This window comes from Boleophthalmus pectinirostris, unplaced genomic scaffold (assembly GCF_026225935.1).
Source record: "Boleophthalmus pectinirostris isolate CB_2022bp ecotype Guang Dong unplaced genomic scaffold, ASM2622593v1 HiC_scaffold_10, whole genome shotgun sequence".
NCBI lineage: Eukaryota > Metazoa > Chordata > Actinopteri > Gobiiformes > Gobiidae > Boleophthalmus > Boleophthalmus pectinirostris.
In genome coordinates this window covers 15,060,231-15,083,410 of record NW_026570971.1, presented here as the reverse complement: position 1 = coordinate 15,083,410, position 23,180 = coordinate 15,060,231, and the positions used below count along the sequence as shown (strand labels likewise).

Sequence of the window (23,180 nt, the reverse complement as noted above, 5' to 3'; positions counted from 1 at the left end):
ACTTTGATATCGTTACACCCCTAGTGGAGAGGCAACCCCGCTCCCAGTCAGAGTGCCTGTTTTTCTTTGTGTTTTTGAGCTATAAAACCACTTGTCACTGAATAAAGTAAAGTAGAGCTGTTTAATGCCATCCTGTAGAACATTTCTAGAAGGGCAATAACATTAGCCTGATTCATCAGCCGGTTTTACTTCGTTTCACTTCGTACAAACCATCTGACCTCACAGTGTTAGAATTCGTTCGCTTGACGGTAGGTGGTACTTTTTATCATTGAAGCAGTCGCTGCTATTTGGTAGTCACATATGTAATACTAACTGGTATATTAAGCTTTTCCCAAATCCCATAGAAAGAAGGCCAATAACATCTTTCCCCTTGATAAAACTCACCAAACATTTTCTATATTCTGGCTTTAAATCCTCAATCTCGGGAATTGTTGACACTGAACACTGAATATATGGCTCTTCGCTGATTGGCTGGTGCCCGAACTTGCACTTCCGTGGTTTTTGCGAACCGTCTATTGTATTATTCCTGACCTAATCACTGGAGAGAAATGAAATTGAGCAGAGGCACTAGGTGGCGCCAGCCTGACTACAATAACATATTCATAGAAACAAGCAGGTGACGGACCCCCAACCAAAAAGTTTAATAGATGAGTGAAATATGAGCTGCTTAACTCAGTGTTTCTCTGATTTCTTATGATTCTCTGATTTCTTAGGTGTAGTACAAGACACCTCTTCAGTTCTAGTGTTTCCCAAGAAAACAAGACATTATTAGAAAAAAAAATAACAGCTTACACAATTTGATTTGATTGTGATTTGATAGCAGTCTCTTGTGCAGCTCTAGTCAAACAATACTATTACATATCCAGTGGAGAGATCAGAGGGGGGCTGAATCAAGCTCTGATCATCTTTCCTTGCCTGCACATTGGGACCATGTTAACAGAGTGGGCTGTCCTGGAGCAGAACTGGGTCACACTTCCTCCTCATGATTCATCAGGAGAACATGTCAAACTCCACTCCAAACTAAACTGCTTTATTTGAATATAATGTAAGTGTCTTGCTTGTGGGCCATTACTTGTTTTATTCTTCTTAGTTGACAGTTGACTAATTGTTTTGTTTTTATTTTAAGAATCTATTTGGAGCAACAGCGGAAAGGAGGAGTAGAGTGTGTCCGTTGAATCTTTGTGAGTGAATTGAATTGGCCTTTGTACATATAAATACACAGCTACCTTTATACCAGTATAAATAGTTGTTGCATAGTTTTGAGATCTTTTGACACGCCCCCTTTTTAGTCAAGTAATTGATTAGCAGGGCATGTCTTTACTCAAACAAAACCATTTTCTGTATGCTCCCTCCTCCATAATATACAGCCTGTCCAGGAAAGTCTATCCTTGGTGCAACAACCCCATGCCCCCTCTAGTCTGAGTCTATGAGCACAGGATTATTGCCCAGATGGAGCCAAGGATTGACCTGTTTTTAGATGGTGGTTGTTAAAAAAAAAGAAAAAAAAAAAGAATGCATTATTTAAGTTACATTATTTCCTCTGTAAACAACATGTTATAATTATCATATATATATATATATATATATATATATATATATATATATATATATATATATATATATAGACCAATATTAATACAGAATCAAAATAAAACATGGACTGTAAAACTGGGGGGAAAAATGAATCAATTAATTTTATAATTTTTTCAAGATCAAATCTTTGAAGCCTTTTTTACTTTCCATATTTGACACTTGTTCCTTGTGGCCATTCTGCCTTTCTCCTCCTTATTCAATAGACTCCTGTCTGTGTTTAAATCTGCTTGTTCTCACTCTCCTCTCACATAAATACTCCCAAAAAATGCAAGCCCCTAATCTACTCCAAATCTGTCCCAGAATGAGATTAACAATAATCTGCAGATCTTCAGACAAAACAATGCATTCATGATCACACAGATGATGTTTACAGGAGCTGTGCCGTTTTTGTGAGTTTCTGAGTCAAAACAACTCTTTGCAAGTATTTCATTACACTTCACTATTATAGGCACTTTTGAAAATGTGATTGAAAAGGTTAAAGGTTAACAGCCTTGGGGCCACAATCTTGTGATTTAACAAAACAACGCCTGCTCTGTGGAAGTGTAGACAGTGTACTTTTACACCACAAAGCTGCTCATTCTCTGCTCTTCAGTTGGTATAGACCATAGACCCACAAACTTACAGTTGGTGGTTCAATCCTTGCTACTGGCCAAAGTGTGTGTCATTGTGTCCTTGAGCACTTCATCTGGTGAAACCTGCATTCACCCTTCACACTGCAACTGTCTCGTTCCTATCAGTCTTATTAGTTCCTGCTCAACAACCTCTGTCCTCTTGCCTCCGTGCCCCTCTTCCCTCTATCATGTTCTCATGTGCCACCCACCTGTGCCCTCTCCCCATCTCAACATGTCCCCCCTACCAGTTTTTACTCCTGAGTCTCAGTATTACCCTCATTGCGTGTGTCCTCCTCCCTTCCTTTACCCCTCAGGTCCTGGGGCGTCTGTCTGGTACAGATAAGACCCCCACTGTAGCACCATGAGAAAGTTCAGTTGCTCTGACTTGGGGTCTGGAAAATATGTGTATTCTGTACTTTTGTTGTCTGTGCTTTTATTTATTTATTAATATGGACTTTTTGGATTGTGTTGTGATCTAATTTTAGCACTACACATTGATACGCATTGATAGATTGATCTGGACCTTTCTTTTTTTAGGGTAGATTTTGGTAAAACACATCCTCCTTCAGCGGAGGGGTGGGGTCTGCACCAGAAGCCCCGCCCCGCGTTGAGTCTGTGACAGGGCAGAGGCAGGGCAGCCCCGGCTTTATCTGCGCACATCATCCACCCTTGTACGCGCATGTAAACACAGCCGTGAAGAGCAGCCCTCCCTTTATGACAGCCGCTTAGACATGTCGCTTTAAGGGTGCTCTTTTTTACCGAAGCTCAATCACCGACCCGCAGCTGTCTCCAGGCCAAAGGAGACTAAAGGACACCGGGGGAGAGAAAACTCAGGAGTCCCACTAGGTCTCCTTTTCGCTGCATATTCTCTAAATCCGAAAGGGAGCGGAGAGGTTGGAGTTCACTTGACATAATGGCAGTGAATAGGTTGCCATGGTGACTGAGCCAGGAGCCTGACCCGCGCGAACTGAATGGAGTCAGCGTCGCGTGAGCCGTAAACAAACGGAACCGAGCGCGCGGACACCGGAGGAACCAGCGGATCCGGGGAGCGCGTAGAAGCGTGGACCGGAGGCAGCAGCATGGAAGACGGCTTCTCCAGCTACAGTAGCCTCTACGACACCTCATCCCTGCTCCAGTTCTGTAACGGTAACGCACTGATCCTCTCTGACCCGCACAACACGATGCAGCCTCTTTTCCTTTTGCAGAGGCAAAAGAACGTAATATATGGCATGGATAGGCTAAATTATGATTATGCCTATAGGCTATTGCCTATTGACCTTCCAGAAATACTAGGCTACTTGGCTAGAAAGTATAGGCTAAGCCCTAAATAATTACAAAGTAGCAAATGATCCACAAAGAAAAGGAAATAAAATAAATGCCACACAGGCACATTCTTTCATGATCACAACACTTGAATGTTGTTGTCAGGAGAACTCCTCTGGGGGAACTCTTGGGCTGGTTGCTGTGGACTCAGGATTTGGGTGTTAGCCTTCTTAAAGGGGCTGTGGGCTCTTAAAGGGGCTGTGCCCTCTTAAATGGGTGATAAGATGTTGAACTGAACAGACCTGTGCTGCTGCTGTACCAGGGCTGCTGGCATGACGCTGGGCACAGGCTGACCTGACTGCAGGGCCTGCTCTGTGTCCTCTCCTCTGAATGTCCTTCGTGCTCTTCATGTTTCCATCACACTCCCTCTGTTCTGGTTGTTTATGGGACAGTACTGTGGCACACCCCCACACAAAGGGGATTATCCTCCACAAAACCTGTCTGAGGCCGCGTTGTGCTCTGTCACTGCCTCCTGAACTCCTGCCAATGAGAACTGGGGTTTCTTTGGGCTGGGCTCTGAGGGCTTGTGTTTTGTGGCTAATGAAGAAATCAATAATATCCACTTAACTGTGTAACCAGGAGCTGGTTAAGCCACACACAAGACTGTTACTAGAGCATTCGCTAAAGCAAATGTGTTATGAACATGCATAAATAAAACATATCCCCTATTCATTTGGGGACAGTCGCTCAGTGATTTGACAGATTTCTACTGGATGTCCTTCTGTCGCAACCAGCCAAACATATGTTGTGGATGGAACCAGTTTACTTTTCGAACCCACTGTTACACAGTCTTCCATTATTTGATAATGTGCTGACCTTAGCATCATGCAAATGCAAACTTCACCTTCCTAGTGTTTATATCTGACGTCACAGAGCCATAGCCAGTCTGGACTGGAAAAACTGGCTGTGTTACATCACACTCTTGTTGAGAAAACTGTGTCACATCCAGAGCAGGTGCAGGTGTAACACAGCACCTAGTGACTGAGCTCAGCACAGGCAGTAGTTATATCGGCAGACATGTGGTTTCAGATGTTAATTTAATAGTACTCAACCACCACCCCTTTAGACCTCATATAATTATGTGAGAATCTATTGTATTTGCATCGTCTCAGCCCTGGTGCTGCAGAGCCAGCGCAGCAGAAGGAAGTGAGGCCTCTGTCCTCAGTGAATCTCATTTTGAGTGAGATGGTCTCCTCATTCAGTTATCCCACTCACAGATCCTGCTAATCACATTTATTTAACAAATACCATGACCTCACCAAATAAGGCGTACCTTTAGCCCTTTGCTCCCTGGAGTGTCCTTGTTGTCTCTGTGTTACAGTAACAGAGTGGTTAGCCTGTCTGTATTAGGTTTATATGGACTTTTAAGTTTGCCCCCTTCTACTTAGGCTATATGTCTTTGTCTATCTCAGGCTCAAAGCGATGTTGGCACGTGTTGAAGGATTAGGGGTAAGGCACGCTCACGTTTCTACACTGCAGCCAGGAAAGGATGAGAAAGCCTACAGTTTAACAATCTGTCAACCCACCTTGTTTCTTGAGCTGAGATACCCCCCTCGCTTTTAAACAAAAAGAGAGAAAGCTCAGAGGAGGGGGGGATTCTGCTCCACATATTTTTCTTATAGGTCTTTGCAATTAATCACATAGCAGATATTGAATTCTTACAGGAGAAGGTTTTGCAGGAGCAGAGGACAGGAAGCAGTGGAGCAGAGCAGGCTGGATTCTGCCTCTATGGAGTCTATACCACACAGATGTAGGTCACATCATCTGCAGACTCCTGTGTGCTCTGCAGTCTCACAGAGCAGAAAGAAGCCCCCTATGTGTCTATTTCAGATCAGAAAAAACACAGTATAATGAATTTGTTTCCTAGTCTATTTGTCCTATAGTTGACCCAGCTGATCTTTAACTCTTTTTTTTTTTTTGAATGGAGCAAAGACATACATAAAGAATCTGTATTATTTATGCATAGTTAATATCGCAAATGTTGTTGTGAAGATATGCAAATTCTGAATATCAAATATGTTGTTAATGATTTAGATGAAGATGCAGCAGTATCCAATGATATTTTGGCACTTTTTGGTTAATTATACAGTCCTTTCACACACTTAAACCTTATAAACATTTAAAGACACATTTGAACACACTTCATTTGGATTTACATAATATCATTTTTAGAATATTGCCTTCAAAAATCTATTTATTTTGTGAGTATCACCCCCTCCTAGATGTTTAATGACACATTCCTAGATGTTTAGTGTTCAGATAGTCTTATTTCAGCTCGTCTTTGTTACAGTTTCAAATACTCGCAACTCTGAAATACTTGTCAAACTTGTTTAATCAAAGGATTTGACTGAGAGATGGAATGCATTTGACTGTTCTCTTTGTCAATCTCTAAGGCTATAAAAGAATAGGCCTGTCTGCAGAAGTGTTGAGACAGTGAGCAGAGCACTGATCTTCTGCAGTGTGGGAGGGGCTCTTCTTCAGGCACACTTCCCCCAGCCCGCCTGACCCACTAAGACACTCAGCCATGTTAAATAGCACACTAAATATGTGTAGTAGCAGCCTCCATGTATATCTGTATGTGGAAGGGAAGGGCTTCAGGGTCAAGGCCAGAGAAGGACCCACAGTCACTAGAGTCCTTAAACAGAAGTAAAAATATCCTGGGATGACCCCACACAAAGATCCCCTCTGGAGCAGGATGTGCCACTCTCTGGTCTATTCCCAGTGATGTCTTTTTTGGGGGTGGGGTGTTATTTTTAGCCATTGAATCTCCTTAATTTAACATTGTGATGGTTTTAAAATGAGGTTTATTGGGACGCAATCACTGACAAGAAAACAGAACATTTTGCTACTTACTTACCATTTTTAATATTTTTTACTCTGTATTACTGTAATATAATGTGATGTGTGAGCTACTGTGTCCAAGTAATTTCTCTTGTGGATCAATAAAGTCTATCTAAGTCTAAGTCTAAGAAATAATACTTTGAATGATTGCAATTTGTTAATTGCAATTGCTGCAAATATTCAGTTGTGGTATTGTCTCCATAGGGCCTCATTACATAAAACCCAGTACCAGTATTTTTAGACCTCAATAAAAAATGTTCTGAAATGCATATAATTCTTGTGTTAGTCAAACATTTTATATTTCTGTCTTCTCTCAAGTGTCAAAGCTTCTATGCATGTTTAAAACGTACAACATGGACTTAATTTGATCTAAAAATCACAAGTATAATACATGCCGACCAGATGAGATTTGGTCCACAAGAACAAGACAAGATGAGATTCTGACTTTGCGATTCACAATTTTGGCCACGTCATATTGCTCAGTGTAGTGCAGCTTTTTGAACTATAGCTTCTCAAAAAGTAACTCACTAGAATTAAGCACTGTTTTTGTCCAAGATAAATGTAAACACAAGGAAAGAAACATTTTACAAGATAATTTTCCAAATGTATGTGTAAGTTTGGGATAGACATTTTGCCCAGTAGTTAACAGTTCAGATGAATGCTCGCACATGCACTTTCTGGGGTCATTATGTATATCAAGAACACAGTTCTAATAGCCTACATATTTAATCTTATTCAGAGTTGCTCCATATGTTTATGCTAATGAGGGTCTGTGCCGTGCCTCTCCTCACCTCTGCCTCTTGAGTCCTCTCTTTAATTGTGGTGTTCCTCACATTAACCTGGTCCTGGCCTGGAGAGAAGTCCACTCAGAGCATTATGAATGGCTGCTGCTGCAGATGGGAAAGCCCTGTGACAGAACGTGTGTAAACCCGAGTGTGTGTAGGACACAGATGGAGAGAGGAGAATCCCACTAGAAGCACATTAAAAATAGATCCATCATGGCCCCAGCTGCAGAGGCGAGGGTCCTGTTTCTGTCAGGGTCAGAGGGCCATGTCACCCTGTCATTATTGTCACTATTGATCTCTGCTTTGTCTCAGTTTATCTTAAAGGGGTTTGTGTCAAGTGGGAAAGTACACATTTTGCTGTATTGAATACTGAGAATATTTCTGGTAAAGGGTCTCATTAATTAAAGTAAAACTAAGTATTCTTGTGTGTACTAGATAAAAATCTGTATCAGTTTCACAACATGCTGTATGCCTCTTGTCCGATCAAATATAAACAAAAACATGTTTATTTGAATTAAACAATATAACAATGACAACAGCAACAATGATAAGTAGCCTATCTGTATGAAGTAGGCCTGTCATGATAAATACTATACAGACTTTTTCAATAAATGATTAATGGAACAATATATTTTCAATATTTATTGCACCCTTTCTTTGAAATAGTGGGTGAAGTTTTGCTATTTGTAGTGTAATGTAAAAGGTAAAAGGTTGAATAAGTAATTTCTATGACTATGTTAAAGTGTGTCTTTCTGCTGTTTAGTTATTGTTGGTTCTGTAACAATATATCGCACTTGTTTTATGGTGACAGGCCCTTTTTGACGTTTCCTCCAGAGATCTGTGTGTCTGTCCTATACTCAGCTCATTCTTTCCAAACGGAAACAAGTCTTCATAACAACACACAGTGAACAGTGGGTTTTCCTCTGAGTCCTCATCCCGCTGGTCCCTCTGTCCCTCTGTCCCTCTGCTCCCTCTGCTCCCGCTCCTCTGTTCTTCTGTTTCAGGGAACACTGGGCCACTGTGAGGGCTGAGGGCAAGAAGGATTTATTCTTATTGCAGGAATTCAGATGGCATCACAGCATTCTCTAGGGCTGATTAATTGGGATGTTTGTGGCAAGCAAAGTCAATTTGTTTTTTTAAATTAAAGTATAATTTCATTTTTAACTTTAAAATACAATACAACAAAGGCTTAGACTCAACACTACAGTCAATTCACCAGGTTACATCACTGCAGCACAACAAATTTAAGAGTATCCCAGCTGAAGTATACTAGACATTTTAGGTTCAAGTGGAACATATATGCTTTGTGTTGTTGTTAGGGTTGTTCATCTTACTGGTAGTTGAGATTCAAATATCAAAATAAATATATAATATATAATATATATACTGTATATAAGTCCCCCACAGAACTGTAGAAATATTACATAATACATTATTACATGTTGTCTTGGAAGTTTACAACATACCTTTTTGCCTTTTTATAATTTTTTTATTGCCATTTTTTATTACAGACAATATACTTGATATTCAAATTGCACATGTCTAAAAGAAACCTTCATGATGTTGATATTTGGATAATGTGCTCACCTGTAGTTGTAGTTGGATTAATATTACATGGTAAAAGACTTCACTGTGAATGACATGAACCAACATTTGTGTATTTTGTGTGTATGTTTAGGATTTTATTTTATGTAAACAACTAAAATGAGGACTTGTGTTGTGGTCACTCTTCTACTCTTGTGGTTTTGGAGTGCTAATGGAAAGTGAGCTGACTGCTGTAGCATCATAAGAGGGGCGTGGTTCATTGGAAACATTACAATGAGGATGTCCACAGTTATTACATTTCATCTAAAGAGGATTAATACTAAAATAAAACGAAATGACTAAGTTGTCTACATGTAAAGTAAAGTAAAGTAATCTTGGCAGTGATCTAAAATACAGACACGGGTGGGCCTTCTCTGCTGCGCTTTGCCTCACAAAAACACTTTGAATGTTGTGACAGGTTGTTCCTCTGGCGCTTTTCCTCTGTTCCCCACTGAGATGAACTCACTTTGGAGTTTTGGGTTAGAGGAAACACACACACAAAAACACACACACACACATATATAGTGCCTGTTCTTTCAATGAAAATACATACAAATAGATTCTGCTTAGATATAATTAGGACAGGGCAATTAGTCAAATGTTAATCGAGATTACATGTTTAATTGTCAATGATTGGGTTATTTTAATTGAGAGGTTCACAGCCAGTCTTAAAGATACGATGCATAACTTTTCAGGATGGGTGTCTGCTACCATGGAGATGCTATTGCTTTCCCTGTAATATTCCACAATATGATATTAAACGTATACAAGATGCATTCATTCAATTATTTACGTTTTTATTGCTCAAAAATACCTTTAAAAACATGCTTTTGAGTGGTGTCACCTCTGCACAGATCTCACCTGTAAATTGGCCTGGTGGCATCTCCTGCTTGTTTTTATGGAGACTGAAAAGTTTAATAGCACTTTGGAATATTGGAGGTAAAGCAATAACATCTCCATGGAGACTGGCGGGCCCTCTATCAGAAAAGTTACACAGTGTACCTTTAAGCATATGGTTTGGAGCAGAGTTTGGACTTTGGGCTATTTTTGTGTTACATTAGGTGCATGAAATCTAAACTGAAAATTACTTTTATTTTGTTTTTGAAATGAAAAAGTTAAATTGAATTGAAAATGGAGATTGATCATTGCGACAAAGTTTTGTTTTTGCTCTATAGCCCTACAACCTCTGCTGTCTCTTGATGAGTAATGCATGACAAATGATGAAGTGAGAGTGCTGCCCAAATAGAAACCTCATTAAACTTTAAACTTGTGGAGTTTTGATGGACAGATGGAGCCACACTGCGTCAGAAGGCTAATGGAAGTATGCTATTATTATGCTGTATCGATTGGAGACAAGAGACTGGAGCAGATGAAAATGCATTCTCTGGCTGTACTCTTGCATGCAATATAGATATAATATTACTTATAATTTTAGATTTATAAATGATTGTCTGTTTGAGTACTCGATTACTGTGCTGGGGGCGTGGTTGTTGTTGTAGGCGCTAAAGAGAGGCTGTGACAGTGCTCTTTGTGCTGAGCAGCTGATAGTATTGTGCCCTCTTTGTGCTGGAGCAGACCTACAACAGATGATCCTGGGATAATAAAAGCTTTATGTGGAAATGGACATGAGCAGGCTCTGTCTCACTCCTGTCTCATCAGGTGAGCTATGATGATAATGTTTCTTTCTTAGATTGGACTAAACCGCACTAATTCGCCTCTGGAATACCAGGGTGAGAACTGTGTAGTATTGAGGTTAATACCAGCCCTGTAAGGCTGAGGGAGATGATTAAATATTGTTTTTTGTTGTTAGAAACATAGAAATTAGTTTCATTATTCCTTTCGTGACCATAAACATTTTTAAACTTAGACATCAACAATTTCTGAGCTCCAAACCACATGCTTATTCATGATATAGACTCAAGACTGTTGACTAGAAGGACCCAAGCATGTCTTTGACATTTAGAAATGACAGAATGTCGATCTTGATTAAAATTTGACAAGTTGTACAGGCCTGCAATCCTGTCTATTTGGTATCTCCATGTTTGTGCTTTAGTGAGTTCATTTAAAATATAAATTGTGATTAAACCTTGTGGAAAATGATCAAAAATATAAAATGTTTGTATATATTTGTGTATGTGATGTGTCCTGTGTCGTGTGTGCAGATGACAGTGCGTCAGCCTGCAGCAGTATGGAGGTGACAGACCGCATCGCCTCGCTGGAGCAGAGGGTGCAGATGCAGGAGGATGAGATCCAGCTGCTCAAGTCTGCTCTGGCAGATGTGGTCCGCAGACTCAACATGTCCGAGGAGCAGCAGGCCTTAGGGCCACGCCGGGGCCCCACCAAAGGTAACATCCAGGGCCCCAAACACACTACCTCCCTCCTTATGAGAACTCTCTCCTTTCTTACTGTTGTCTCTTCACCTTTGATTGTGCTGTAAATGCATCACGTGTTCAGAGGCTGCAGGGATGAGAAAGTCCCCCTCCGCAGACAGCAGTGTGGGTAGGACAGGTAGGACGACTGCCGATCAAAGCACTGTCATGTTAACATGCACATACTGTGTCACGCATGGCCCTCATGCTGCAAACATGTGCCCTCGGACCATTCATGTCTCTGAGATGGGAGACCTGTCCATTATCTGGTGTTTCTGTTTCTGTGTGCTTTTACTGAGGAAAAACAACATGAAAAGTGGCTGCTTCCATAGCTTCATGGCCGTCATGTACATATTTACACTCTGGTTAGAATTAATTGTTTGTGTGTTTAAAACACTACTTTTATAACAAGTCTAAAATACTATACTACTCCAACTAAGATATTTCTGTTTTGCCAAAAATAATATTTTGAGTTGGACTGCATATCCTCTATTATTTGATGAGGTGAAAAGTTTGACTAGAGAGTATGTTGTATTTGCTATCTGTACTTTCATCCATTCATCTTTTTGAGTCTTGAGTCCTGGTAAGGGTCACACAAGGGTCTGTGTCGAGCCAATGGGTCATAACAGGGTCACATAACTGGCACAAATAATATACACAAACCATTAAATGTCACATTCTTTTCAATAAAGCAGTTTTCATAACACATGCATGTCTTTGGATGGTGGATGAAGTTAATCTCACTGCCTTTATCTTGTGGGGCAAGACCACTAACTGTTCTACCACATTTATATACCCCTAAAACTACTATGTGTCTTCTGTTCCCAGCTCGACCAATGATTGCCACTCTTCCAGTGAGGCCCATGGTCAATAATGGGACGGTCCTACCAAAGAAAGGCAGTGGATTACCCTCCCCATCTGGATCTGGGACCAGGAAGGACACAAGTACTGCAGTCAATAAGAGGTGAGGAGCACAAGGACCTCTGAGAGACTCTTATCTCTTCAATGTGTTAGTTAGCTTGTTTTGTCTTGTTACATCATCCTTTATTGTCTTCATCGTGTAGAAGGCCTTACAGGCCCACATCTGTTTGAGCTGCTAGCATTAATACCACAAAACACATAGAGTTTTTCATTTGTAAATTATTGTTGGAATTCCTTTGAATAAGATTTAATGTTGAGATGCCAACGCAGTGTGTCCACTTACTGTTGTGTCTGTCAGTGTGTCCAGCCTGTCCTCTCTGTATCACTCTAGAGTTCTTGGTCTGTCTCTCAGGTGAGCTCACTAACAGCAACTGCTTTTGATTTTAATCAACATGGATAAGCATAACTATGAGTTCATGATGTGTGTGTTTTTTTGTTGTTTTTTTGGCTCCTAATTCATCCACTCTCAATATATGCTTCAATAATTTGTCATTGTAAAAATAAAATAACTACACTGAAATAAAATTACCTTATTCAACTGCAACCTGCAATTGGAGATTTATCTTGCCTAGTTTTGATTATCATTGACATTCCCACCTTCATGGGCACCAACAGGTCCTGTGTGGAAGTACACCCGGGTTGTGGACATGCGGTGCACAGGCTGGTTGTGTGAAAGGCTCTGGATTACAGCAGAGAGGACTGCTGATGAGGCCTTTTCATTGTCAGTGTCAGCTGACAGCACATCTGCTCAGCTCAGAAAGAATGCTGCAAAGAAATTACATTATATCTGCAGGTTTTAATAATGTAATTTAATGCCAAAATAACTTGCCATTAAATTATCTTAAATTTAGTATGTCATATACCAAATCCACTTGTAAAACAATGATCAATGATTTTATTGTTTTATTTCAGTTTTTCAATATTTCTGTCATGCTGCTCAATGATTTAGCCATCAGCTTCTCTTTAAAGTCAAGCCACATGTCTAAAATTATTATTATATATTAATCACTCAGACACAGAGACATATGGTATGGAGGGCACTTACTAAATTACACTGGGTTGTTTTACATTACATAGTTTGGACTTACCTGCTCTGTAATAAGGAGTGATGTCAACTCTCAAAAACTGACAAAACATACAATACATAGTAATTAATAACTTAACTAATACATTTAATTTAATTTGAGGAATACCATTTTTTTATCTAAAAACTTTCCATCTTTATTATGCGGTGTCTTCCGGCAGCACTGTGAGAAGAGCCAACTCCAATGAACATGTGAGCTCTCTGTCCCGGAAAGATTCTGCAGAGACCAAGCGTGCGCGTGCTGGATCCACAGGCAGCAACTCCAGTGGCAAGAGGAGCGACAGGTAACACTGTCCTGACAACAGCGAAGAGACGCTGACCTCAGACTGACCATAGAGTGACCATACAGTGACCTCTGTGCTTCTCTTACAGCAAACAAAAGGAGCCAGTCTTCAACCCAGGTAAGACACTGACAGCCACCTACAGAAAGACAAGGATACTATTAGCCTTTTTGTAGTTTAATTTCATGATACATGATATGTGGTCTATCCATTACCTCTGTCTGTCACATACTCCATATCATTCATTTTTTAAAGAGTTAGTTGTTTGTGCCCATGTTGGTTCTAATGATGAGTTTGATTGGCACAGTTCCACACTCAGACACACTTTGTTTAGACAGTTCACACCTTTAAGAACAGAAGCAACAGCAAACAGGAAGTGGTGTTAGCACAGACAGGAAGTGCCCTCACCTGTCTCTCTCTGACCTTTACGAAGGCACGCGCCGTGTGACCCACTGCAAAGGTAGGCCTCCCTGATGTTCTGCCCTCATGCCTCCATGTACTGCTCTTTGGACACTGGCCTCTACCTTATACTGTATCTGGGCAGATTTGCTTTTCCCATCAAAGAGCAGTGCAGACAAAAAAAGGGGGGTTCAAGTGTGTGCCCTACTCATGAGTGTTTCACTTACACACAACACAGTCAATGCACAAGGCTGCATCACCACGGCAACAGTACAAACATGCCACTGGCCCCACTGCAGGAGCTTCAATCACACATGACTTCTCCTCTCCCACTCTTCGCAGGAACTTTTCATTACACACTATAAGCCAACTTTCTCACATTGTGCCCTCCTCACTGTAGTGAAAGCTCTTAACTAAAATGAGTCCAGACTTTTCAGTAGAACTTAAAGATCCTACTAGTATGCATTATTTAGGTGTTTGGGTTTACATACATAGATGTTTAGAATAATGTGTATGCTGTAAGTTATGAGTATAAATGGCAGAAGAGAGTGTAAACACAGTTGCAGTTGGAGCAAACTGTGCTTATATTAGAATAAGTGCAATGAAGGTTTACGGTAGTGGGCTGCTCTGCATAATATCAAACAAGTACGCCTGAAAAAACATCATTGTAGTAGAGGACAGGACCTTTATATTTGTAGCAAAGACAGTTTGACTAAACAAAGAATTGGCTGTCTCTTCTAACACACCTGGATCATGCACATTTGTTGGGTTTAGTCCAAATCCCTGATCGTAGAGTCAGCTGTGACCTTGCGGCATTTCTCATTGTTAAGATAGCTCTATAGTGGTAAACAGGACCAAGTTGAGTTTTTTTTTCTGACACAAAATGTAATGCATATCTACAGACTACAATCTATAGAGTTGGACCAGGGTCTGCTTAGCCTGTATCTCGTCTAGGCCCCATGCTCCCATAAACACGCCCTCTCCTCTTTGGACACCCCCAGCTACTACGACCCTCTCAAATCTCCCAGTCAGTACTCCCAGATCTGCAACTGACACAGCAGTGTTACAAAGGGTCCCAAAACTTCCTCTGGTTTAGGGAACATTGCAAGCTCTCTCATTGGGTTCTTTTAAAACTTTAGCATAATCGACTTGCTGTTGCTAAAAATCGGTTTATTTGTCAATGTTAATGTTGAATATATTAGTTTTTTCTGTTTGGAGTTTGAATTTTTCCTTCACTTTGCTTTTCGCATGTGTGTTGTGCTGTAGTGTCTGACAATATTAATAAAGTGTTTTCTAAGCTGATATGTTTGTGTTTGTAAATTCTGTCCGAAAAGCATCTTGTCTAATTCTTCATCTCACTCACATCAACCCACCCTGATCCTCGCTCTCTGTCTGCCCTGACTCTCTCTGTGCTGTCTTCTAGAGGAGGGGTATGTGAAAATGTTTTTGAAGGGCCGTCCTGTCACCATGCACATGCCCAAAGATCAGGTGGACAGCTACAGCCTGGAGGCTCGAGGAGAGCTGCCCCCCAACCGCCTCAAACTCCACTGGGTGTATCCTTTACTAGGGATGTAACGATTTATTATTTGATGATATTTATGATATGATATTTATTGCAATATTTTGGAGAGGCTGATATAATTGTAGAAAGGAAGTTTTTTTTTTTTACTTTTAAAATACCCTGACAAGATTTTGGTATGAATTATTACTGCCATAATCCCAAGAATTCAAGTTAAAAAAATATTTCTTCATGTTGTCTGCGCTGAAATGAATTATTGGATATGTCGCTCCCGATGTTTTTTAGCTATTGCAGCTGTAAAACGATACATTTAAGCAGAGGAACTTGTGACTCGATATATTGTGACACCCCATGATACCATTGTGACACGTTTGACGATACGATATCACAATATTTCAATTACTGTTACATCCCTATCCTTTAGTCACACTGCCTCTGTTAAAGGTGTATAACTTTTCTGGTGGCCAGCTTGCTTGTTTCGATGGCGATGTCTTTGCTTTGCCTGGAATTTTCTACAGTGCGGCATTAAACCATTTCCAAAGAAACAAGTGATCCTACAAGGCCAAGTTGCAGGTCAGAAGTGTGGAGAGGAGACTACACTGACAATGAAAATGCATGTTTTTAAGGTATTTTTCAGCTATAAAATGCAGTAACATCTCCATGGAGACAATTAAAATATGTGGTTTGTTTTAGGACAGATGTAGTGGTATTGAACTGTATTTTGATCATCATAGATTTCTGATGGGGTGGCACCATAAACTGTATACAGGCTATGGGTGGCACATAATCTTTATCGGATTTTAGTTTTCTTTTTTAATTTGAGTAAAAACATGCAGCCTTTTTTATATTATCGTGGAGAAATGTAGACATTACAGGCACCAGAGGAGGCTCTACTATTAGGCAAAAGTAGGTGGCTGCCTGTGGCCCCCAAACTGCGAGGGGCCCCCAACCAGTTGTCCTCAGTTCCACTAAAGGCCAAGGCCTCATTTGATTTTCTCTCAATATTACATTAAATGAGAGTAGTTTACTTTTAAACAATAATCACAAGAAAAATAATAATTACATTAATAATTGCATAAATCATATGTAATGGATGTAAACAAAAATGTAATTGTACCAGCAAAAAAATAAAACTACTCTCAGTTCCAGTTAGTAGGCTACCTAACTAATAAGACACGTTTCCAATCCACGACAATTCCAATAAATAGAGGAACAATGGGGAAAAACAGACAATAAAAATATTAACAAAACAAAACCGAAAAAAATTTTGCATTATGGGGCCCCAAACTCAAGTTCACCTAGGGCTCCAAAATTCCTAACTCCACCACTGACAGGCACCATAGTCAAAGGAAATTGTATGGTTACAACACTAATCATTTTTGTCATTTAGTCAATATTAGATTTTTTTCATTCATTTAACTAAAAATAGCCCTTGTAGCTTTATTATTTTACTTAAAATAACAATATTGTGAGACAAATTACCTCAGTACCCTACCAAGTGGAAAGAATACATTTTCTAGCCAGTCCAGTTGTCTGTATTTGGTGAGTTAGTTTGACCCTTGACCTCTGGGGTGTAGCTATGGTTACCGGGGACGGGACTGCCGCTCCAACCTGTACCTACTGCCGACAGGTGAAACAGTTTACTTCATGGCCTCTGTGGTGGTTTTATACAACGTGGATGAACAGCTGCAGCGCCATTACACGGGCCACACAGATGATATCAAATGGTATGTACTTTCAAATGCAGAAATGGTCAAATAAAAGCTCAGAGATAGTAATACTTTGTACTCAAATAGTAAACATGTTATGCTTTGTTGTTGTCCAAGTTAACAGTTTTCACTTCTCGCCCTCAGCCTGGCCGTCCATCCTGACAAAATCACCATAGCAACAGGGCAGGTGGCAGGGACGTCATCTGATGGAAAAGTCAGTTTGTATTGTCCTGCTCACATCATTTGGCCGGAGATGTTGATGAGCTTGTCTGATCCAGTCATTCTCTTGTGTCTGTGCAGCAGTTGCCCCATGTCCGCGTGTGGGACTCGGTCAGCCTTAACACACTCCACGTTTTAGGGGCAGGCTTCTTCGATCGTGGCCTGGTCTGCCTCGCTTTCTCCAAGTCGGTAAGAATAAAGTCCTTACTCTGACTTTAAAGAGTCTTGAAAGAATTAAATGTGAATGAAATTATGCAAAATGGTTTATTTTTGCAAAGCTTTGGGATGCAGGAGTGCTGTTGGATATACAAAAATGTGCTGAATTGTCATTTTGGTGCTCTTCAGTGTAGGGACCAGTCTCAAATACCCATTGGCATGATTTTAACTTTATCTGTTACGTGGTATTAAAGGCTTTTAATTATTTTGTACTTTTTGAGTGCCTCAGTTTTTGTTTTTTTTCCTACTTTGGTTTATTTTTGCTTTTATATATAGCTTGATGATCCTTACTTACTGAATTTGGCTGTGTGTGGAGTGGACTGTTATACTATGTAGAACTGCAAAGAGAAATACATGAATGGAAGAATATGAGTAGTGCTTAGGGCTGCAACTAAGGACTAAAGGTCAAACAATTATTTCTATTGTAGAAATAACTTTTTAATATACTTTTTTTTTTTAAATGCATTTTTAACCAAACGGAGGTTAAAATATGGTGAATGAAGGTGTCACAAAGAAACAGGAAAGGACCCAAAATGCAGGACTGCACTTGTTTAATGTAACAAAACCAAAAACCAGAAGAAACCAAATACAAAAATACAAAATAGAAACTACAACAGACATGATACTGATGAAGACAATGGACCAATAATGTGTAACACATTAGGGTAGGGCAAACAATCACCATACAGAAAGTAAAACTCAAAACTAGAAGCAGACAGGACAAATGTCAAAATAAGACCGAGAGCACACAACATTAAAGGAATAAGATACACCAAAGTAAGCAAAAACAACCACTACCAAACATGAACCATGACAGAAGGCCTCTGTTATTCAGAAATTGTTTTTCCTTTTTGATTGACATTTATATTTAATAATGCTGCTGCCTTTGTTATAAAATGTCTTTTGGAATATTTCTCAGTTTGTTTAGTCCCGATACATGATTACGATGATAAAAATACGATCGCGATTATTTCAGTAGCCAAATAGTCGCAATTATTCCGATTTTTTTTATTACTGTCATTCTATTTGCATATAGCCACAAAATACAAAATGTATTACAATTATATTCCTCGGCTCTGTGTTGCAGAATGGAGGAAACACACTCTGTGCTGTAGATGACTCCAATGACCATGTGCTCTCAGTGTGGGAGTGGCAGAGGGAGGGGCGACTGGCGGAGGTCAAGGTAAGACACAGAGCCAGCACAAATACAAGCTTGTAGTTCTTGTTGTGGTCATTTAATCAAGGCCCCTATGTTTGTGATTCAGTGCTCCAACGAGTCCGTGTTTGCTGCAGACTTCCACCCCACAGACAGTAATGTGGTGGTGACGTGTGGAAAGTCCCATCTGTACTTTTGGAACATGGAGAAGGGGATGTTGGTCAAGAAGCAGGGGCTGTTTGAGGTAACATGTCTAGAGTTTAGGCATGCATGCTGTTGTTTGGAGGATATGAGACTGCTTAAATCAAAAGCATATCTCTTCTTTAAGTCTGTACAGTAAAAGTTGACCTATGGTACTTTTTTCTCATTATAGAAACAAGAGAAGCCTAAGTTTATTCTGTGTGTAACATTTGCGGAGAATGGAGACACCATCACAGGCGACTCCACAGGAAACATCCTGGTCTGGGGCAAAGGTACTACACCACACTGACAGTTCAACCTTTTAGGTACAACTGCAGATGCCAGGAGAGAAGGAGATGTCTTAACCTTTCTGCCCTGTGGCCCATAGGCACTAACCGCATCAGCCAGGTCATCCCCGGAGCACATGAGGGTAGTATCTTTGCTCTGTGCATGCTCCGCAATGGGACACTGGTATCAGGAGGGAAGGACCGCAGGCTGGTGTCCTGGGACAGTAGTCTACAACAGATACAAGCTGTGGAGGTGAGCAGTATAGGTTTATCATTATGGTTTCATAACAGTGCAATGATGTTGCCATTACAGATTAAAACAGATTAATTAATGTCTTCTTCTGACATTATAGTCTGTCAATATGTTAAGTGAAAGATGAAATTAACTAACTTTTTTTATATGGACATACCAGTTACTTTGGGTGAACCAAATGCATTGTTTCAAGTAGTGTACTCAGTGCTAATTTTCAACATCTTGCTTTTCCAAAGCATTTTTGCTGATGTCAGTGCTATAGTGCTATAGTGCTCTGTGAATAATAATGTTGCACTGCAGGTTCCAGAGGCGTTTGGCCCTATCCGGACTATTGCTGAAGGTCGAGGAGACACTGTTCTCATTGGAACCACCAAGAACTTGATCCTACAGGGCAGTCTGGATGGAGAGTTTGTGCCCATCACTCAGGTGGGTTTGTGATACTGCTGTTGTGTCCAGTATGAATGTGTTTTGTGGTGGTTGGAGAGAGACTTTGTATTGAAATTCACAGTCAGCTTGTTTTGCAGGGTCACGTGGATGAACTGTGGGGCCTGGCAGCTCACCCCTCCAAACCACACTTCCTCACCTGTGGATACGACAGACAGGTGTGTTTATGGGACTCCAGCTCCCATCAACTCATCTGGGCCAAGAGTCTGGAGGTGAGTCACTACTGCCCCCTGGACTCAGGCGAGGGCATGACAATGAGGACGCTACTTTTTTATTTCAAGAAAATACAATATATAATTTTTCATCAGTTACACTTTTATTAAGCTTTTCAGATTTTTTTCTAAGTGCGGAAAGCATTCTTTACTGCATTGATGCATTACTTAATGTGTGCTGCAATAACCAAAAAGTTTTACTCTATAATAATATGTGCCTTTGCTTGTTACTAGGACACAGCTCAGTCAGCAGGATTCCACCCCTCAGGAGATGTGGTTGCCATTGGAACCCACTCTGGCAGGTATTGTGTGGACTTCAGACAAGAATATCTTCCCAAAAACCGCATGACAGTTTTGCCTGTATAAAAGTTGATTTGTGTTGGTGCTGTGCAGGTGGCTGGTACTGGACACTGAATCCAAAGACTTAGTTACTGTCCACACAGACGGGAACGAACAGCTCTCCACCATGCGATATGGACCAGGTATGACAGAACAGCTCCTGGAAATTAACTTTAAATACTATTACTATAAAAAGATTTAAAAAAAAAGACTTCATATCATATCTCTATCCTATTTTATATAGACGGAAACTTCTTGGCCATTGGTTCACATGACAATTATATCTACATCTATGCCGTGGGGGAGAGGGGGCGCAAGTACAGTCGTGTGGGCAAATGTTCGGTGAGCCTCAAAATTGTTAACGACGTCAACTGTTACCTCCATAACCTACATGTATTTACCATAAGTTTACCACACTGTGTTTCTGTCCTGTCAGGGTCACTCTAGTTTTATCACCCACTTGGACTGGTCTGTGGACTCCCAGTACTTGGTCTCAAATTCAGGAGACTATGAAATATTGTATTGTAAGTATGAGATGTTTTGCAGTCATATTAATACCACAATTATATTCCATTGTCCTATATGTAATTAAATAAATACATAAATGTGTATTTCGGCAGGGATCCCCTCTGTGTGTAAGCAGGTGGTGAGTGTAGAGACCACCAGGGACATAGAATGGGCCAGCCACACATGTACTCTGGGCTTCCATGTGTTTGGTAAATGTTCCAATACTAACTTCTAATAGAGTTGTATAAATATAAGTTTTTATGCAGGAGTTTAACTGAGGCTCTTCTCTCAGGAGTGTGGCCAGACGGTTCAGACGGCACAGATATTAACGCTGCTTGCACGTCCAGCGATAAGAGGTTGCTGGTGACTGGAGATGATTTTGGAAAGGTCCACCTCTTCTCTTTCCCCTGCTCACAGTTTAGGGTAAGGCTCACAGTGCAAACATCTGATGTCTCAACATGGGAATGAAGTAAAGAGGGAGTGAAGAGTGGGGAAGCAGGGTAGCCGTAGGGTCTTAAAAATCTTAAAAAGGTCTTAACTTTCATTAGCCTATTTTTTGTATACTCAACCAGGCTGCAGTGCAATGTTGAATGGAGTGAGGAAAAAAACTACTTTGGAGTATGTGCAAACAATACTTTGGTTTCTGGCACTGGGAGCAATGAGTAAACAATCAGTACAGTGAAGGAATAGATCATGGGGAAGTGTAGGTTTAATCCACAGTGGCTCTTAGATTCTAGATATAGTACTGTAGTTGGTTGGTCATTATTAGAAATGGATCTGGTGTTTTTCGCTCGCATAATGGATGTGATGTTGGTCTTAATTTTCATTTAAGTGGTCTTAAAACGGTCTTTAAAAAGTCTTAAATTTGGGGTAGTCAAACCTGGGGATACCCTAGAGAGGACTTTCAGTTAATTTCTGGAAAAGGGATTTGAACTCCCAACACAAAGGCATAATTATAAATGGTAAATAGTCACATTGCAAGAAGGCAGGTTTAGTGTCTTGCCCAAGGACACAATGACAGTTTGCACCTGTTGAAGCTGGGATGAACACTCTTCTAACTGAGCCACCACTGTAGAACTAGATTTATATATATGATGTAATGAAAAGTTGCTCTCCACATGAAAATGCCATGCCTTCTGTTATCTATATCTGTGTATTTTAAGTAAACATCTGTCTTGTGCTTGCAGGCTCCCAGTCATGTTTATGGCAGCCATAGCAGTCATGTGACCAACGTGAGCTTCCTGTTGGATGATAGTTGCTTGGTTTCGACTGGAGGCAAGGACATGAGCATCATGCAGTGGAGGATAGTCTGACAAACCAGCTGAACCAGTCAAGTCTCAAAGAGCTCATCGCACCCAGGAGGCACAGAAGAGGAGGAGATGGGGAGCTGAAAAACAACTGTACATTTGCTGATTTAATCTCACTTTATGGTTAAACCCTGACTGATACTGTAGCCTGTACTCACGTGGACTAAACTACGCATATCCAATGGCTCATATCCATCACCAAAGGCTCCAGAAAGATGTCAAAGAGTTAGATTTTGCAGGGTTGTTGTGGCCTCTTAGAACCACTTACAGTCAAAGTATTGGAAAAAAAAAACTGTGCATGATAAGATATTTTTATGTAATTTTCTAATACGTTTGTGTTTTTATTTATTAACTCAGGAAAGCACTGAAACACAGGAGAGCAGGCCTGTGGCACTCCCCATCTCATCTAAGAAAGAGCAACAGTTAATATGTGTGTGATCAGTCTTTTCCACACTAATGTGGAGATTTCTAAAATCTAAAATGGATATATAATTCGTTTTCATGAAAGAACACTGATAAATTTGAGTGACTGATTCTTTGAGCAGAAACATACTGTTCCAATGTACTAGAGATATTACAGGAGGGATTTATCCACTGTATGAAATTAATAGGTTTACAATGAAATATGTCACTTAAAATTGCTAACATTTTACACAATACAATCTATTGTTTTACTACAAAATGGCAATTTTGATTTATTCATTTCATATTTTATTTTTTTAATCAATCAAAGATCAATTAAATAGGTTTGGGCACATTAATATATGTATGTGAGACGTGTTTGTAATCCTTTAATTTAAAACTATGGTCAGATTCAACAATTCATGAACTCAAGATCAAGATCCTCTCCAAATGGGACAGGGCTATGTTCTCGTGGTTATAGAAAAAGTCTTGCATTTCAAACATTGTCATTTCTAAATAAAAAGATGAAATAACTGTAAAATCCCCCAAAATAAAAATAGATATTTAGCTATAGTATTAAAAAAATCAATGCTTTCTGAGTAGCAAGGAAACCTCTGGTCCACTTGGGGGCGGCATTGT

The 23,180-nt window shown here is 40.2% G+C and overlaps 1 protein-coding gene across 2 annotated transcripts; it reads left to right on the top strand.

Moving 5' to 3' along the window:
• The first annotated feature begins 801 nt into the window (after positions 1-801).
• eml1 (EMAP like 1) lies at positions 802-22,980 on the top strand. 2 transcript variants are annotated; one of them, XM_055159832.1, is made up of 25 exons: positions 802-1,045; positions 1,127-1,181; positions 2,742-3,350; positions 10,900-11,082; positions 11,935-12,070; positions 13,273-13,395; positions 13,484-13,512; positions 13,826-13,852; positions 15,215-15,344; positions 16,888-17,037; positions 17,164-17,233; positions 17,320-17,427; positions 18,542-18,637; positions 18,720-18,854; positions 18,984-19,083; positions 19,179-19,330; positions 19,631-19,756; positions 19,855-19,986; positions 20,221-20,288; positions 20,380-20,468; positions 20,570-20,667; positions 20,762-20,849; positions 20,946-21,041; positions 21,125-21,255; positions 22,020-22,980. In XM_055159832.1, exons 3-25 carry the CDS (start codon positions 3,284-3,286, stop codon positions 22,143-22,145), a joined length of 2,460 nt encoding a protein of 819 aa, XP_055015807.1. In that variant the 5' UTR covers positions 802-1,045; positions 1,127-1,181; positions 2,742-3,283; the 3' UTR covers positions 22,146-22,980. The 2 variants fall into 2 exon arrangements, with proteins under 2 accessions (XP_055015807.1, XP_020775261.1); XM_020919602.2 differs by lacking the exon at positions 13,826-13,852 and having other exon boundaries at positions 804-1,045; positions 22,020-22,979.
• Positions 22,981-23,180: the final 200 nt, after the last annotated feature.